The sequence below is a fragment of the Akebia trifoliata genome, chromosome 1 (assembly GCF_017979445.1).
Source record: "Akebia trifoliata isolate Shusen 1 chromosome 1, ASM1797944v1, whole genome shotgun sequence".
In the NCBI taxonomy this organism is placed as follows: domain Eukaryota; kingdom Viridiplantae; phylum Streptophyta; class Magnoliopsida; order Ranunculales; family Lardizabalaceae; genus Akebia; species Akebia trifoliata.
In genome coordinates, this window is record NC_141375.1 from 16,107 (window position 1) to 36,047 (window position 19,941).

Below are 19,941 nucleotides of genomic sequence, written 5' to 3' on the forward strand. Positions count from 1 at the left end.
AATCTCTAAACTCAACATTTTCTGCAAATCAAGCGGAAAAGAACGATGATTTATACATGAAAAACAAATAATAATAGGTGAAATATAAATAACCAAACAACATATAAGCAATATTAGAATCAATTCCAGATTTTCACTCTTCTCAAACTAACTACCAAATGTCTGCCCTAAAAATAAAATAGAAATTCAATTAATGTCTAACATTAATTTTGCAACTAAATTCTTCAAACTTTCTGCATCACTCATTGTAATACAAAACGTAAAGAAACAACAAAAGCCCTGAATTTGAATTCAAACAAACAAACAAACGAAAGCCCTAAATGTAGAAAACTTCCATTTCCTGACCTAATTCAATAAAACCAGAAAATGGGTGCAAGTTCAAACCTTTCTTTAGGCGTTTCGGCCGTAGTGGCCGCTGCGACAATTGGAGCAAAAACATCTGCGATTTTCTGCGGTTGAACATGTGTGTGCGTTTGTTGTTGTTGTTGTTGCAGTTGCGCGTGTGGGTTTGGGTGCGCGTGAGACTGCGAGTGTGAGTGTGATTGTTGGTGTGGGTGAGGATGGTGTTGTGGTTGATGAGGGTACCTGAAGAGAAGAAGACAACGACGTCGATGGGTTTCGATTGAACGAAGACAACGTCGTTGTCTTCAATGGGTTCGATCGGAAAAACGCTCGTCGTCGTCAATGAGTTGGCTCACCGCTGCTGTCGAAATTGATAAGAGAGAGAGAGATTGATGAGGATGAACGATACTCAACAGATTTTATCGCGGACATTCATTGGAAATATGATAAATGACGAAGGGTATGTTCGTCATTTCACTATAAAATTTTAAACGCAGTTATGCGAAGCTCTTCTCATCCGCTTTTCAAAACAGCGGTTAAATTTGTAAATACGCGTTAAAAATCTTGAAACGCGAATTTTGGAAGCGTTATCAAACACGCAATTGTAACGGAAACTCAGATTTTTGACGCAAACGCATCAAAATCGGCGTTTAGAAACGGTATCAAGCAGGCCCAAACCAACTTGGGCTCAGCTTTTGATAGATATTTTTTAATAGGTTTAGTCCGGTCATAGTACTCAGTTTTTGTACAAGGTGTGTGAACAGGCTTGGTACATGTGCACGCATTTTCCAGTATACATGTAAATAGCACTGTATGTAGCCAGAATTTTCGTGAATTTTTAACGAATCATAGTATAGCACAATGCAAGTATTGTCTTTCCTAATGCTTCCCTTGTTTCACACATGATCAAAACACTGTTCTTTCCGAAAAAAGAAAAAAAAACATGAAAATGTGAACTAGACCTTTGGTAAATACTAGAAAAGAAAAATAAATTTGAAAATTCAGTACCAACATATTCCACATTTTTCAATGTTTCAATAATACAAACAGAATAAAACTAACATGATTATCATCCAAAGGAAGTACCACAGGTGTGCTTTCTCCACTAAATTGATCCACAGTGCTAGAATGAAATATAATAAGAATCTTAATTTCTCTATTTACAATAAAAATTGAAAGATTCAATCATTCAAAAAGCAATAAAACAGAAGTAGAACGGTACTGGAAACAAAATATCAATGCTCCATAAGAAAACACAAATATTAAACATGAATATTCTACCTATGAACAAAATATCCTTTTGAACGCCTACAAACATAATTAACTTCAACCCAACTCCCTTCATGAGCTTCTAGGCCTTCCCATTCAATAATATCTTCAAATAAAAATTAAGAAAGTTAGTCTAATATTGAGAAAAATACCCATGTAACACAATAGAGTTATTTTCTTTAGCTGTATTTGGCCTAAGTTCTTGTGTAAGGTAGTTAATTGAGATAAGATTGTTTAATATATATATATAGAGGTTTGTAGAAAACATTTTGGTATTTGATTTTAGAGTTGTGGTATGATTGGTCATGAATTTTAAGCTGTAAAACAAATTTACTTAGAGTTAAAATTAATTTAAATTTAATTAAAGTTACAAGAAGTTGTTGTAGTATAGTGGCGAGTATTTGTGTTTGTTACACGAGTGACTAGGGTTCGATCTTTTACGACGGCATTTATGATCATTATTTTTAAAGTGAATTTGAAGATTTTTAAAACTTCAAATTTATAACCGTTATCTATGGCCAAGCGGTCAAATGTACAACTTTTCCACGCTCCGAAAGCATGGCCTCCTTAATAAAATTGATCGCTCATTGTAAGCCTTTGATTTGAGATTTCCATGATTGGTTTAATGATCGGTCCTGAAAAAAACAGAGTGCGATTTTGGAGGCCTATCGAGTCAACCCACTGAGTCAACCCAGAGACCGAGTTAACTCAGTATTCGAGTTACCCAGTGATTGAGTTAACTCAACCCACCGAATCGACTCAGTTATCGAGTCAACTCGGTCAAACGAGTTAACTCAGTTCTCGAGTTAACCCATTAACCGAGTTAACTCAACCCACCAAATCAACTCAGTTACCGAGTCGATTCGGTCGAACGAGTCAACTCAATGCTCGAGGTGACTCAGTGATCGTGTTGACTCAACACACTGAGTCGACTCAATTACCGAGTTAACACGGTCAAACGAGTCAACTCGGTTTTCGAGTTGACTCAATCACTGAGTCGACTCAATTGCCTGACCGGGCGACTCAGCCCACCGAGTCGACTATTGGAAAAAATTGCTTCTCATTGATTCCTTCTGGTTTAGATTGAAAAGGGAGAGAGGGAATCGGGAAAAAGGAATGATGGGGGGCTTGATTCAAATGGAGGTGAGGTGTTAGTGAGTCTTTTATTACGGATTCGATTGAAGAGGGGTTTCGAGAGAGCAGTTCAACCACCGATACTTCGACGACGTCTGATGCCATGGCTAATGAGGAGCGGACTCTAAGTAGTTCGAGTTCGGAAGAGTCGTCTTCTCCACCACCATTGGGTTGGCCAAATCGAAAGCCTGAGGCGCAAAACTGCTCAATGTCTGATGTCACTGGAGATGAAGACAAGCCCCATTTGAAAGCTATGAAACTGGAAAATTAAGGCTCCAAGATTTCAGGTATGTAATGGTGTAATTTTCATTTTCTTCTCCAAGATTTCATGTTCTGCAATTTGATTATGTATTAGGGATTTTGATAGAGAGATTGAGATGATGAAGGAGAGATTTTCAAAATTGTTGCTTGGCGAAGACATGTCGAGGAGTGGGAAAGGGGTTTCTACGGCATTGGCCATTTCTAATGCCATTACCAAACTATGTGGTATGTCTATGTTGGTTTTCTAAATTTAGGCTTAGTTGTTGAATTTTTTTTAATTTTGCTTTGATATGGGTTTCTTCTGATATTTCTGATTCTTTGAGTCCCTTTAATATGCTTTTAAAATAAGCCGCATTTCTTTCAAATTCATTACTATTTATGTAAAATTCATGACTGAAATCAGTATTCCTGAGTTTTTTGCATGAGGATTAACGTGGAGTCATGGCATTTTTCTTCTAAAGTGAATATGTGAATCATTGTACACAATTCTGAAAAATAATTTTATATTACTTCGTTGTATCTGAATCATCAAAATGTTTATCCCAAGTCAAGGCGATATTATAAGTCAGAAATTCCACCCTCAGTTTTGTATGACCATCACGATTTGTATATGCACCTTGCAGATTTTGTGGTGGCTGTAACCGAGAAATAGGCTCTAGTAATTATTTAGGATATGTAGATGCATTTTTTCGCTCTACCTCGAGATCTCTCCTGTAAGCTCTTAGCTCAGTAGGTAACCTGATATAAGGTCATTCCGACGATCAAGTTAGAATTAGGTCCCCAGATAAGAGGTGGCACATAATGCATAACAAGGACACTCTTAAATCACCACTAATCTAGAATAAACGTGATTTATTTCCCTTATACAACAGAGTACAATGGGGTAGAACCGTCTTAGGCACCGATTAATGGTCAAGAAGCACAATTGGGACAACTTGAAACGAGTTTCTCCTATTGAGCTTGTGGACCCTAAGGTCTTTAGTCTACTGAATTTTAATTAATTTGAGATACTGGACTTTCTAAGTGGGTTAATTTTTAATCCTAACAAGGGCAAGGAATGAGTGATAAAATCTGATCATTATCTTATTACATGTCCTCCTCATAAGAGTGCCATTTTTAACTAAAAACAATGCGTCCAATGTGTGAAAACTTGAAACACAGACAAGCAAGCAAAAAAACTCACTTGCAATAGATTCGTGGGTGATAGAATAATGTACCTCCCGTTCAAAAGGCCACAAACACCAATTTTAATGTACGAACCCAAGGGACCGAGATAATTACGTCCCACTATCCTCCTTCCTTAAATCTATTACAATTTGAGCCTTCCCAAATAAATATTTAAAATAATAAAAATAAAAATTGACAAATAATCCTTAAAAAATATCTAAAAAATAAATCTTAACTAATCTAGAAAAAATTTTGCTCTTCCAAAACATCCTCATCCTCCACCATTAGAAATCCAATCCTGCAAAACCGATTTGTCAGAACTCAAATCACTAAAAAAAATTCTAAAAAAATAATCAAATTACAGCAATCTTAGTCCGACCAAGAAAAATCTAGAAAATGTATTTAATATTAAAATTTTAACTTCACCGCACATTACACACTAATAACTAATCAAGAATGAAAAACCATAACCACTAATAGTAAATTATTTTCAATTTACTATTAAATACTTAGAAATATCGTATAGTTAGTAATTGCGGTTCATACGTAACTAAGAAATATGAAATATAAAAAAAATTAGTATTTAGTATAAATTATTAACCATTAATTATCAGGCCTTGACTACTAATCATTGAACTTAACCAAACCACAAACCCTCATACATTTTTTAAACCGATTTCTAGTCTCAACTTCAAAATCAAGTTAATTTGTCCAAGATTTCCTGACAAATTCCCTCAAATTTTGAAAATCTCAATCATGATGGTGCGGACAAAACTTATAAAAAATCAACTTTCAATTTGCCAAAATCTCAAAATCCCTAAAACCTAAATCACAATCCATAAAAATATAAACTTATAGACTCATTATTGATATACCACTCACAAATCCATTGAGATTTTGAACATCTCAACTAAGGTGGGACAAAACATAACCTTGAAATCTAACTCAAAATCCTAAACCCTAAACTCATGTAAAGAATCTTATACTAAAATAATGAAAAACTAAAGTGACTTCATACATAATAAAAAGCTCTCATGTCTAATACCATTTGCTTACTTACGAACAGAATGTAAAAAATCAGGATCACAAAAGACGAAGAAAAAATGCTCAAATGATTATTCATTTAAATTGATGATGAAGATCATCAACATCGCATGCAAACCAAATTATAAGAAAATACCTAGGAAATTATTTTTCAGAGAATGGGACTTGAAGGAAGCCCAATTACAAAATCAAAGTTTGAATATTATTTTCATAGCACAAAAAACCAAATTTTGAAACGATCTTTTCATGGTACAAAACCAGAATTTTTGGACTGCTTTTACATAACAAAGATGTATATCACATTTGAAGAATCTCACGAGATAAATGATGTGGCATAAGCCGATCCAGCAAGATCCCTAAAAGTGTGAAACGTGGTACAAACTAATGCACTTGACGATTTCTCTTGAATTTTTGCTAAGCGAAACAAATGAAGGTATCTTCACCCATCAAAAGTATGTGCTGAGAAGGTTATTCTTCTTCCTCTTCTACATATATATTCAAAACCCTACAAACTCATTGAGAACTTAAAGTCAACTAGTATTGAAGAAGATCAAAGTATCTAAAGGTGTATTTGTAAAGGGAGAGTTCACTGTGGGAGTTGAACTTCAAGAGTTAATTGTGGAAAATTGAAGAGTTTAGGGTTTAAGATTTCTCGTCATTTGTCTGTGGGATTTAATCATAACTTATATCTACTGTTCGTATTGAAAATACTTCCGTTTCCCTCCCGATAAGAAATAAAGAACTAAGAAAAATTATCTGCACACCCTTTGCAACTAAATCATCACATAGGGGAAAAGAAGAGACAGTAGACAGACACACCACTGTTGGTTTTTAATCAAGAAGACAAAAATTGCAACCAAATTTACTATGACGTGCATCATCATATTGCCGCAACAAATCAATGTAGACCACAAAAGGAACAAATAAATATCAAATCGAGAGCTTAAAAAGTTCAACTAAAAATCACTCGTCTTGTTCAACATCCCATAATTAACAAGAAACCATAAAACAAAAACTCTACTCTTAACAGTTCTTATATACTCCCTAAGCATCCCCCAAGGGCTAATAAGATGCAGAAAATTGACCGAGAATAGAATTAAAAAACACTATTGCTTAGCAAGAAGAAAAGAATGAATTTGAATATGTAAATACAAAGATTTGAAAAGAAATATAGCATGGGCCTAGGAGACGGAAACCCACAACAGCTATGTGAATAAGGTGACAACATCTCTCCTGTAACCCCTAACCATCAACAGCCTCGGCACATTTTCCACCAACATATCCATGTACTCCATGTAAAAGTAAGGTGGGTGGCTGACCGGTGGTGGAGGGAGGCTGACAAGCACCACCGCTGCCATCCTCGAGTATCTCAATATCGTTGAGTTTAGCTTCAGAGTTGTGTAAAGGAACTTCTCCACTTGGTGCTCATTCACGACCACGGGTTTCCCATCAGCCATCAGTGGGGTTCCATTCCTCTGAGCCTCATCCTTCATTTCCCCTAAATATGCAGCAATCCGCCTCTGAGCACCCGTAAACGCCTCCACAGATTCGTCTTGCTGGGTACCACCATCAACATGTGCCTCCCAAGACTTCATTGTAATGACAATCACCTCAGCTTGCATTCGGAGATCATATAAGAACTTCTTCACATCGGCCTTGAGTTCCTCTGCATCCGCGTCCTCCTCGGCAATACAGAATACCTGGATCTTGCAGCTTTCAAAGCTCTCCTTAGTGAGGAGGAGCTGGGAGAGGAGAAGCATGAGACCACCATCCCTCACGATCCAGTAGAGGTCAATGGTGCCATACTGTCTCTGGTACTCATTGGGCCACTCATCGAGGCCCTTTACAATCACAACTGCTTTGTTTGCAACAATGCAATCATTGATGATGCCAACAAAGGTGACTGGGATCTCGGTCAGGTTCTCTCTGCGCCAGATCTCTGGGTATCGCATGACCACAATGTTGGGCTTGAGGTTGCCTAGACCCATGGTCTGGACAATTCCTCGAAATCCATCGGACATGCTAGGGGCCACCACAATCTCTGCTACACCTTCACAGCGCTTGTAGTCAATGTAGGTGCTAAGCTGGCGGCACGCAGCTTTGGCATCCTCGGCGCAGTCATGGTAATCCCCATCAAGGATAGAAAAAAAGATGGACATGCCTCTCCCCTTCTTCTTCATGCAGTTGGCAAAGTCAGCAAGTTTTGGATGGCAGGGAACATTTTCCGGAAGCTTTCCCCAGGGCCGACAGAATATGAGAGGGATTGGGTACCAGTTTTTGGGGTGGACTTGGTTTGCTGCAAGTAAATGGAAGTTTAGTTGCAGATGCCACAAAAAAACTAGATATAAGTTGCTTTAGAAGTCATTTGCTGCAAGTAAAATGAGATTTTTTTTTTTTTTTTTGTGCCAAGTAAAATGAGAAAGCTATTGCTAGAAACCAAAAATGAGAATATATGGGTATGCATACCTCCTAAAGACCGAAGACTGCGGAGCGCCAGTTGGAAATATGCACTTTTGAAACCATCGCCCCAGTCCCCAGCCTTCCCTTTTATGCTCACATAATAGTATATAAGGCTAGCAAGTGCTAGAGAGACCACAGTGAATGACCAGGAGATCAAGAACATGATAACTGCACCAGATAAGCAGTATTAAACAGACTCGGAACAGCATTTATGGTCTATCCATATCATTCACTGATGTCCCATCAGTTAACTCAACAAACCCGAACATTAAACTAAATCATGGTTGCTGGAGTCAAGAATCACAAGTGAATCACTCCAGCATAAAGTGATCCAAATTGTATATTGAATAGTGAATCATGTGATACAATATTGCAGATCAAGGCAATTAAAAAATGGTAAATGACAGATTTGAATCTAATAAACCCAACTGAATCATGAAATCTAAAATACAAGGATTTAAACCTTGGAACCATGTGCAGATCTCTGAACATCCAATATCTCAAAGCTGATGGGCAATGATGCCAAAATCTTCATCAGTCATATATAACACCAAAGACTGTAGGAAATTATGATTATTTCTGATAAAAATCTGACCAGAGCCCAGTCACACACCTAACATTAATAAAATGATTACCAGTGACCATCCAAAAGAATGAGATTTTCAGATAAGCTTCACATGTAAACAATATGGTTCAAGCACATTTATTATAGAGCACAAGTTGGACAATAGGAACTGATCAAGTCATCAAGATATACACCACTGGTGACCAAAATCAAGTTTATTGGCATTTGTTCTAACTGGGTCAACTTTTGGCTACTAGGCCATAGCAGAAGCAGTAGCAAGGTATTTCTTCTTTTTCTTTTTTGATAAGCAACAACACCTGGATATTTCAGATTTATAATCATGACAGCACCAAGGTATAGCTATTTGGAACTCCCATATACGTTGAGAAAAATTAGTGATAATTTACCAAAGGCACAACAATATATGTGGTATACATGCTTGTGGTGAATCCACCACTCTATAATCTTTACCTCAGATATCTCCATAACAAAAGGGAAAATGAAAAGAAAAAATGGGCCCAACTGAAAGATCCTGACCATCACGTTTCCACATCACCTAGTATTCCCCGTAGATTTATGAACATAGAAAATAATATGGCAGATGGGATCGCTATGGTCATCTAATCAGGTAGACAACGAGAATAAAGGATCACCTAGGAAGGACCTAGAAAATGTGGACCCCACTCCTTTTAGGTGCCAAAATGGATAACAATGCCATTAGCATCCATTTGATCTACTAATGGACAACTTCAATTACCACTATACTAAAACAAGTAGAACTATCTGTTTGTTGCGAGGGAGAGGAAATGAGTAACTTTCTAAACAGCTTCTCAAGGAAAAGGTGGCGATGTTTCTATTTCCTCACATGTAACCTTTCTTCTCCCCTCCCCTTTTTATCTGGATTCCACAGATGAAAAATGGATGTGGTGTTCTTGTTGTTCTGTGTGTGTGTGTGTGTGTGAGAGAGAGAGAGAGGGAGAGATAGAGAGAGAGAGTAAAGCAGCATACCAATACAGAGTGACGCTCCAAGAAGAGAAAGACTCCAGTGGTGAAACTTCCACCGGGGGCGCCAGCTGGGGGCATCTAGAAGGTCCAGCAGGAAGCAAGATAAGTTGACCCCCGCATAACACAGAAGAAAAAACATGGTTATGGTTGGTGTAATAAGATCCAGGTTTCCGATTATGACACACCCAATACAAATGAATGCCGTAAAGAGGGTAGCAATGTAGGGCTCACTCCCATCAGCAACCTTGAAGTAGTTAAGAACGGGTAGAATGTCATCGTTCGCTATCGCTGCAAGCAAGCGTGGGGCCCCTGTAAGGCTTTGAAGTGCCGCACCTAAAGTGGATAGAATAATTCCAACATAAATGATAGCAGGAACAGGCCAAGCCACTGTGGCTGTAAGTAGCCTGCACAAATTTAAATTTGCATAAAAACTCAAATAGCAGAATATTTCTGGCTAAGTATCACCTTCTATTTAATTTAGCAAGTTGAGACTAAATACGTAACTCCTGAATCCAATATTACATGGTGTGTGTGTGTGTGTGTGTGTATTAGGTTCCGGTGACATGGAAAACGACATGTAAAATACACATGATTCCGACTACGTAAACATGCAATCCAATGGTCAGGATTTTGGAGCTGGAGACAAGTCCTCCATAATTGACATGGTGGATCATGATATTTGAGTTATCAAATTGATGCGACTGAATCATATAGAAGTGGTTAAATATAAGGTAAGGAGGATAAGGAAGAACGTATTAAACGTAGGTGGTATCTGAAAAGAGGGAGGAGGGGGGGAGGGCATATGCATAGTGTACCATTTGAGCACTCTCATGGAATGTTAGGGATCTCTAAAGAAGAATAGCCCAAATCCACCCGAAAAGAATTCTGTATGGCATTCCTATTCCCAGTTGCCCTTTGTAGAGGGCCAATAATATCAAGCCCCCAATGTGAAAAGGGCAACATACTCGATAGTAGAAGCAACTCTTCAATGGGTAGATGGATCAGTTGGGCAATTCATTTATAAGACATTTGGCATTTCTTTATGTTTTGCCGCCATCATGGGGTTTACAAGATTTTTGGGATAAGGCTTTGATGATGATAGTCAAGCAAGTTGTTTGATAGGAATGGAGAAATACTTTTGAAGATCCTTACACTACATATTGGGGGCATTTGTGTGCTGTAAAGAGTGGAACAACAAGACTTTTCAAAATTGTGGCGTGGGAGGTTTCAAGGCTACTAAGAAACTTAATTGATTGAGAATTCATAGATAATGAGCACAAAGATTTTTTATTTTTAATGAGGTATACTTCATTTGGACATAGCACTGGTCTTGCCACCTAGTGGCTCTTGTCTCTTTCCCTTTTTGAGAATGTTTTTACTTATGCAATTTTTATCTTTCAAATTCAATACATTTTTGCAATCAGTTGAAAAAATAGAAAATAAAAGAACTAGGTGCAAAAGCACAATTAAGAATTTTGAACCAGATACCTAGACGAGAGATATATTGAGTCAAAAGAAAACAAAGTTCATTTATGCATGCGAAACAACTAACAACTTAACAGAAATATGAGGACCTGTCGGTCAATAGCTTCTCTCTTGTTGCAAGAGCTCCAAATAACAATACAGATATTAGATAGAGAGCAGAAGTTGTGAGGGTTGCAGCCAATGTCCCAATGGGTATTGAACGCTGAGTATCTTTTAGTGATGCGGAGCGATTCGAACCAGCCATAATTCCTGTAACAGCAGGGAAAAAGAGACCTACCAATGCACTGAGAACAGTGAACAATCTAGTTAGAAAATCCAAAAAAATGTACTCCATTAAGAAATATGCTCACATTCTTTAAAAGTGTAATAGGCTGGCACACATCAGAAGAGTACCCACTCGGGTTATAAAGATTAGACTGAAACAACCATGCACCGAATCCAATAGTTGAACAAAGAAATGAATCGAATAATGAAGGGGATATCTCCATGAGCACATTTTTTTTCCTTTAAAATTTCTAGGTGAAAAAAGAAACAAATCAAGTAATGAGTTGATATCAACATGGGCAAATTTTTTCTTTAAATTTTCGTAGATTTTCTCAACTAAATTATTTCGAACTTGAGCTAAGGTTTAGAATCAAGTATGGGGGTGCAGAAGTTAAGTTGAAATTGCATATGTTGAGGCCTGCAACCATAAATTAGTAGTTGCACCTAAGTTAAGAGTTTAAATTGACTTGGTAGTCACTAGATAGTTCGACTTTCTTCTAGCATCAAATGAATGTATTGATGCTAGAAGAAAGTCGAAAGTTCCAGGCATTGTTTGTAAAATCGATCTGGAAAAGCTTATGATCAATGTTAGTTGGAACTTCTAAGAATACATGCTATGGACATTAGGTTTTGAAATGAAATGGATAAGATGGTTATGAAGTGTATCTCAACTCCGTCTTTTGATCCTTATCAATGGATCCCTATAGGGTTTCTTCAGGAGCTCTAGAAGTTTAAGACAAGGCGATCCACTCCAATTAGTCATGGAAGCTCTTGGAAGGATGCGTTGAAAGTAGTAACAAATGGAGATCTTTTTGGGTTTCAATGTTGGATCCTAGGGGTCTCTTATTTCGCAACTTCAATTTGCAGATGACACCCTTATTTTTATAGATCATTGGTCGAGACAGCTCAACTTTAAAAGTGGTATTTTGTGTTTTTTTTAATAGTGTACTCCGGTTAACCTGCTGAATAGCAAGGTCTTTGGAGTATGTGATATTCATGAGATTAAGTTGTTGGCAGCATCAACTGACTTCCAATTGGGGAAATTACCATCCTCTTATTTGGGTCTCCCCTTACACGCAGCGTACAATAGTAAAGAAATTTAGGATCTTGTTATTGAAAACATGGGGAGAAAGGCTAAGTCCTTGGAAGGTTTCTTTTCAAGGGTGGTAAGTTAAATTAAGACCACTTTGGCCAGTATTCACAATTACTTTCTTTCCTTATTCTCCTTGCCTCAATCTGTGGAAAGAAAGCTAGTGAAGTTATGTCATGATTTTTTCTAACATGTTATGTCACGAGGAGAACTTACGAGGAAAGACCCAATTCATACGAAAAAGCTCTAGGAAACTTGACCAAATATTATAAAAGAAGGAACAATGAATTAAATATGATCAGCTGATTCCCCTTCCCTCATACATAGGGGACAACAATTGGGTGTGATCCACCCCCGAACAATCAAATTATCCAACGTAAGAATCCTACCAAGGGAGGCCAACCATACAAAAAAAAAGATTTTAGAGGGGACTGACCTGGACCAATTGATTGGTTCCGAGAATAATCGCTCAAGTAGAGGAGTGAGCTATTTGTGGAAAGACCTGACAGAGAATCTCTTATCCTTCGCCCCTATCCATTCCCACTTATCCTTTTCGTTCTCGTTAAGATGGACCGTATGCAGGAGATCAAGGAAAGATGTCACCTCAGTTAGCTCCCAATCATTAAAGTTTCTCCTGAACCCCAAATCTCAAGTAGGACTGGACTCGCTGCGAATCAAACACTGCTGTATTGAATAGTTTTTCTTCATAGAACAGGTGTACAAAGACGGAAATTGGGTCGCCAGAGGCGATGTGCTGCACCAACTATCTTCCCAAAATCTAATTTTGTCCCCCATCCCTGCTTTGAACCTAATCCCTCCCTCGAAATCCTCACTGACTTTAAGAATCCCTTTCCATACACTACACCCATACGACTCTTTAGACTCTCTGCTATACCATCCTAAACTCCTCTCCCCATACTTTGCCATAATAATCTTTCTCCACATACTATCCCTTTCCTCGCCGAACCTCCAGAGTCATTTTCCTAGAAGCGCTCTATTCACTACTCTCAACCCCCTTATGCCCAACCCCCCGTTCTTCTTAGGCATGCAAATCACCTTCCATCTGACCAAATGATACTTCCTCCTTCCACTTTTATCATTCCACAACAAGTTCCTCATTAGCCTTTCCAATCTTATTTCGACTGACCTCGGAAGTGTAAACAACGAGAGAAAGTAAATCGGGATACTCGTTAAGGTGCTCTTAATCAAAGTAACTTTCCCCCCTTTCGACAGGTAATTGGCCTTCAACGTGCTCAACCTTCTCTCCAATCTCTCTATCACTCCATCCCAGATTTTGATACTATTGTAGGGAGCCCCCAACGGTAAACCCAAATAGGACGTGGGCAGGGAACCATACCCGCACCCCAAGATTGTGGCCATCACATGAATATCGTTCACCTCTCCTACCCCGAATAACTTGCTCTTCTGCAGATTAATATGCAAACCTGACATAGCCTCAAAGCAGCTTAATAAGACTCGAAGCACCCTCACTTGGTCCCTCGATTGGTCCAGGAAAACTAGTGTATCGTCCGCAAATTGTAGGTGCGAAATTAGGGGCCCATCATTCATTCTGAAATCCGAAAGCTTTCCTAATTCGACCGCTCTTCTAAAGAATCTACCCAGAGCTTTAGCTATAAGAAGAAACAAAAAAGGAGATAATGGATCTCCTTGCCTCAACCCTCTTGAGCCCCTAAAAAAACCAGCCGGTCTCCCATTGACGAGAATCGAATAGGACACCGTTGTGACACATTTCATAATCCAACTAATCCACACCTTACCAAAGCCCATCCTTTCCATCATATACTCTAAGAAGACCTAACTCACATGATCATAAGCCTTTTGTAAATCGATTTTCCCTATCATCCCTTCTTTCTTGCTCTTAATCCTCGAATCAAGACACTCATTGGCCATTAATACACCATCAAGAATTTGTCTTCCCCTAATGAAAGCCCCTTGTTCTTCACCAATAAGACTAGGGATAACTGTTTTCAACCGCGACGCTAGTACTTTGAGTATAATTTTATACACTGAGCTAACCAAACTAATGGGTCTGAAATCGCTTAACTTGTCCGCCCCATCTTTCTTGGGTATCAAGGCCACAAAAGTACTGTTAAGACTGTAATCCAGGCACTTCTTATCTTGTAATTCCCTAATGACCTCCATGAAATCTTTCGAGACGATATCCCAATAATGTTTGAAGAATTCCATGTTAAAACCATCTGGCCCTGACGCCTTATCCCCACTCAATGAGAAAAGAATTGATCTAACCTCCTCCTCTCCTATTTGTCTTTCCAACCACACCCTTTCCTCTTGATTCAGAAACTTAAAATCCAGATTATCTGATCGTAGTCTTAATGGTTCCTTTTCCTTATATAGGTCTTTGTAAAAACTCACTATCCTTTCCCTAATTTTCTCTTCTCCTGTCACCATGATATCCTCGATGTAAAGTTTATCGATTTGATTGCTTCTTCTATGGAAGTTGGCGACTTTGTGAAAAAATTTCGTATTATTATCCCCTTCTTTCAACCACTTGACCCTCGACTTCTGTTTCCAACTAATTTCCTCCATCAGCGCCACTTGCTGGAATTCCAATTTCAACTCCGTCTTCTTGCTTCTTTCATCCAAGCTCAAATTTCTTTCTTCCTCCTTTTTATCCAAGGATTCAATATCTGTTAAAATCTCCATTTTTTTCACGTCAATTCTCCCCAGAATCTCTTTATTCCACATATTCAACTTCTCTTTCAGAAATTTGAGCTTCTGCTTGAACACACAGCCTGGGTTGCCTATAACTGGGCACTCATTCCACCAATTTTCGACAAGCTCTAAGAAGTTTGGTTGAACCAGCCACATATTTTCAAATCTAAAAGGGAGAGGATGTTGTCTAGAATGCCCTGCTTCTAGAAAGATAGGAGTGTGGTCCGAGACTGGGCTAGAGCTGGCCGACTGAATCACATTTTGAAACTTGTCCTCCTAATCACTGTCCACCAGAAATCTATCTATCTAATCTGGACATCCTCGAGTTACCTTGGTTGTTAGTCCACGTGAATCGTCTACCTAGGAGAGGGAAATCCATTAAAAAATGTCTATTAATAAAATCATTGAAATTTCTCATCCCCTTAGATATGTTCGAACCCATATTCTTCTTGTGTGTAAATCTAGTGACATTAAAATCCCCACCCAAGACCCAAGGATTATCCCAATATCCTGCTACATCTTCCAGCTCCTCCCAAAACTGCGCTCTCTCCCTATTGATGGTTGGTCCATAAATCCCGAAGAACACCCACTGAAAGTCTTCATCCTTCTTCTTACATAGAATAAAAATCGAGAAAGCCCCTACTAATTTGTCTGTCACTTGGATCCAATCTTTTTTCCACATCATAAGAATCCCCCCCGCTGAACCTAAAGCCGAAAGGGCTATCCAATCAATGTTCCTCCCCCAAATTTCCTTAACGGTCTTATCATCACAACTTGCTAATTTCGATTCCTGCAGCGTGACAATGAAAGGATTTTTACTACGAATAAAAGCTTTCACTGCCGCCCTTTTTCTTCTATTACGCAACCCCCTGACATTCCAAGATAAAATCTTAAGCAACATTGGACACCTAACAAAGACCCACAAACTAACCGACCCAACCTACCTCTTCTCCAACCTACCCAATTCCTTCTTGTCTCTTGGTCTACTTAAGCTCCTTGTCATCCCCAAGGGGGCGACCACCACCAACTCATTATTCTCACCGTCCCTGTAACTTTGGATCTCCTGAGTATTCTCATAGTCTACCTGTTCCATCTTCTCCTCAATTCCATATGCATGATTAATGCGTTTGAGTTCCTCTTCCAGAAAAGTTTTTTCTCGCAAATCCCCAACAGCCACCCTCAGGATCAGTGAGGACTTTCTATCCTCTGTTTCTGGAACTAAACCAAACTCCTCTGCCAACTTCAAAGCTTTACTGACCAACTCTTCCACCATCTCCAATTCTGTCCTAATTGTCCCTTCCTCACTAGTTTCCATTGTTGGTCCCCTATGTCTCTGTTGGCCCAATTCCCATCATTACACACCTCTGTTCAATTAGCAACTTCCACCTCCATGGTTTTCTAAGTCGAGAAAAATGATACTAGAGCTAAGTGACTGCCATCTTTTTTGTTCTCCTTACTACCATCTGCCTCTCGGACACGCTCAAAGGATTGAAGGGAATCAGTATGGGCTGAAGAATAACGAGACCTGCACTTAAAGAGAACACCACGAGGACCAAACAAAGGAACATCCAAGGAAAGAAATAACGACGCTAACACAGAACAATTAAGACCAATTTCATGGGAATACCCACCAACAAACAAGAAAAATACCTGAGGAATGGAGAATGGGTCAGTAAAAACTTTCACCATGAAGGTTCCGGAGTTCCTATACTCTTCAACTCTGCTGCTTGGGAGTTCTGCAACTATCGAACTAACTGAGTTCCACTTAAGCAAAAGTCCATGTTTCACGGGATTTCGCAATCCCACCCTAACCCCAAGGAAAAAAAGAGTTTCCAACCCACACGCCATTTTTAATTGATTTTTTTCCAATTATTAGATACTCGATTGAGCTACTCTTCTAACTTTTTTCAACACAAGAACCTTAAAGTCCATCTTATTCAACGCAAGAACTCCAAGGGGTTTTGACTAGGATAAAAAACTCAATCACTCGTGGTTTTGGTCGCCAAATTCTAGAATGAGGAAAGCTTATCTTGTGGAAGGTTAATGGTGGACTTAGGTTGTTATCAATAGGCAACCACAGATGGGTTAGGTTTGCAACTTTTTTTTTCCTTTGTGATAGGGAATAAATAACAGTCATTAAGTTTTGATAACGAAAAACTATTTCACACAAGTTCACAAGGAGAAACCAAGATTAGGGTGGTAGAAAAGTTTCATACTTGCATCCATGGTTTAAAATTTAACAGATTATCTCAAATATTGGAGTATTGGTTTCCCTGATAGCTAGCTTATTACCTTGTTGTATTTGATTGCAAACTATAGTATGTAAGCTCTTCCTAAGTAATCATGTATATGTTTTCCATGTTATGCAAAATAATAACCATGCTTATTATTATCTACTAGGAAAAGTTGTTTTTGTCTTGTATGATTTGCCTCGCAATTGTATCACAAAAAACATTGCAATCTCAGCAACTGTAGAAGAAAAGAAGATAAGGAAAAATCAAAGAAGGGTTGTCGATAGAATCTCCAGCTCAGATTCATTTAATCAAGTAATAGACAAAGAGGGGCAACCAACAACTCTTACAAAAAAAAACCCCTCTTTGTGTCCATCAATATTGTTTCTCTTAGTAAAACCATAGGATATTTTTGTATGTTAAGAATTTATTTTCAAAATAGAATCTGGTTCTGCTCCAATTTTTATTTCCATTAATTAGAATGTGTTTTGTGGTTGGGTATGGAGTTGAGCATTTGAGGATGGATTTGTTTTAAGAATTTGAGGGAATTACATTGCTTCAAGAGGTTTAGGAGTCTGTGCGTGAGGCTCTATTGTATTGTGGTTCTTGGTTGGGATGTAAGAAGGAGAGAAAGAAAGAGGTGAGAAGGGGTGGTGGTGTTCTGCTTACTGATTTAAAAATGGTTGCATTCTGATGTTGTGGTGTTGTTTCTACATGTTAATAAATTATTGAATTTGAAAGTAGAATATTGGTGATATTCACACCTTGCTAAGAGTTTCAAAACATGACTTGTGTACAAAAAAACAAAAAACAAAAAATAGTAAAGTTAGTAAGTATGGGGTTTTCTTGCTAAATGCCTCCTAATTTTTTTGGGTGACAAGTTAAGAATCCAGTTTAGTTTTATATTCTTCTCTATGTCCATCTATTATATACTTCTTGTTTTGCTAGACTTGTAGTTAATCTTTTTGCTAGTTTGAAACAATGGCTTCTACCTTATATTTTATTTTTCTTCATTTTTAATGGTTATCATTCTCATGGAATAATGCTTCTTGTTGGTATATATAATTATGTAATATTTAGGACAACACTGTTCGATTCTTTATATTGCCATCTACTATATATATATATGATTATGCTCTTCTTTTGTCTAATGTTTAGATGATTGATTGATAGGATGTTGACTACACAAGAAAAGAATAGAATTGCGATCATGACATTAATATTCAATATATATGTGATCTTAATACATCTTAGGCATAGGCGATCTCTACCTAAAACACCTATAATAAATAGAGATTATGAGAGAAGACATTCAAAATAGGTTATACAACGAAAGTGATATGCATTGTCAAGAGCAACTTCGAATGAATAGAGTTGCGGCATGTCATAGATTATGACCGTTTAAGGATGCATGGATTGGTTGATCGTTGATCAGTAAAAGTCGAAGAACACGTTGTTATGATCCTATTAACAATTGGGTATGATTTGAGGAATCGACGAGAGAATTTTTCTTTTATATGATCTTCACAAACAATCAGCCATTATTTCCATACTATCTTGAAAGTTGAAAGCATTGATTAGGGGGTACAAGGAGGTCATTAAGGCAGCAAAACAAACAAATTCACCCGAAGACAATAACAACACTAGAAATTGGTATCATTACTGTGAGGTAAATGTAAAGTTGATCATGCTTATGAATAAATGCATAATTGAGATCCGCACCCTTTTTCAACATGAAGACACAGACTAGGGTTATGTTTGTGTATTGTGTCATCCATAATTACATTAAGGATTTTGACCCAAAGGACATATGCGAGGGTGATCAGATAGAAGTATAGAACTGGAGGAGGAAGAACATAATGAAATGCCCAAATAAGAAGAAAATATAGTTATTGTTGTTACTCCGGCATGGACAACGAAAAGAGAAGTGTTGGCCAAAGTCATGTAATGAACCCAATTGAAGTTGTAAGCTTGTCTCTTATAATTTATGGGATCTCGTCTCTTACAATCTTGGAATTATACTAGCTTTCTCTTTCTTGAAGATAATTTATTGCTTGAAAATGACTAATCTTTATATCTATTAGTTTTTCTATCATATCCACTTTGTTGTATTCATCAATTATCTTTCTCGAACTACAATTTATCATTTTGCTCGATTGATAGCTTTACTTTGCCTTGAAACTTTAGCTAACATTTTATTCCCTATTGAAGGTTTAATACTTTTATTTGTGTTGGATGTATATGGATTTGGTTTTCATAAGAATGGAATCTTCATCTAAAAAAGGCAAGTAACCAACAAATAAACCATATCTGACGTTGGACTTACCCACAGATAGTATTATAATTGAAGTATTGTTGGAGGAATACGCCTTAAGACAAAAAACTAACAATGGATGGATGGAACACAAAGGCCATAAATAATGCTTGTTTTGCCCTCCGTAAAAAGTTGGGAGAATAAGTAAATGCCTAAAATGTACGATACAAGCTCAAGACACTTAGAAAAAGATAATCAATGCAAGGGAGGTAATTTCACAAAGAGACTTTGGATGGGATAAGGATACTCAATTAGTGACTGCAGATGATGAGGCATTGAAGGAGTATGTTGAGGTATGTTTTCAAAATATTAAACTTTAAGATATATTTTTTTTCTCCATAAATATTATCATCTTGATGATTTCTTTATCTTTTTTTATTATTAGAAACATCCAAAAATGACAAAATATCGTCACAAGCTTATCCCATTTTATGATGATCTAGCCATTTTTATTGGTAATGATCAAGCAAATGAAGAACAATGTACAACTGGAATAGAAACTGAACAAGAGATGTCATTGATTGAAGAGATAAGTAAGAACTCTTCCTTGATTTATGTGTTCTCATCATAGGATTTTCTACTAGCATGCACATCCATCTATTTTACGCAGCAAACT

At 37.7% G+C, this 19,941-nt stretch overlaps 1 protein-coding gene across 2 annotated transcripts in view; it reads right to left on the reverse strand.

Moving 5' to 3' along the window:
• Positions 1-6,145: 6,145 nt before the first annotated feature.
• Positions 6,146-19,941, reverse strand: part of LOC147410204 (cation-chloride cotransporter 1-like) — a 34,282-nt gene continuing 20,486 nt past the window's right edge. For both annotated transcript variants that reach the window (XM_086432666.1, XM_086432659.1), the window contains 4 exons: positions 10,822-11,016; positions 9,251-9,651; positions 7,684-7,845; positions 6,146-7,513 (listed from right to left, as the gene is read on the reverse strand). In XM_086432666.1, the coding sequence (XP_086288792.1) occupies positions 6,423-7,513; positions 7,684-7,845; positions 9,251-9,651; positions 10,822-11,016 (1,849 nt within the window). In that variant the 3' untranslated portion in view covers positions 6,146-6,422. The remainder of the gene's footprint in view (positions 7,514-7,683; positions 7,846-9,250; positions 9,652-10,821; positions 11,017-19,941) is intronic.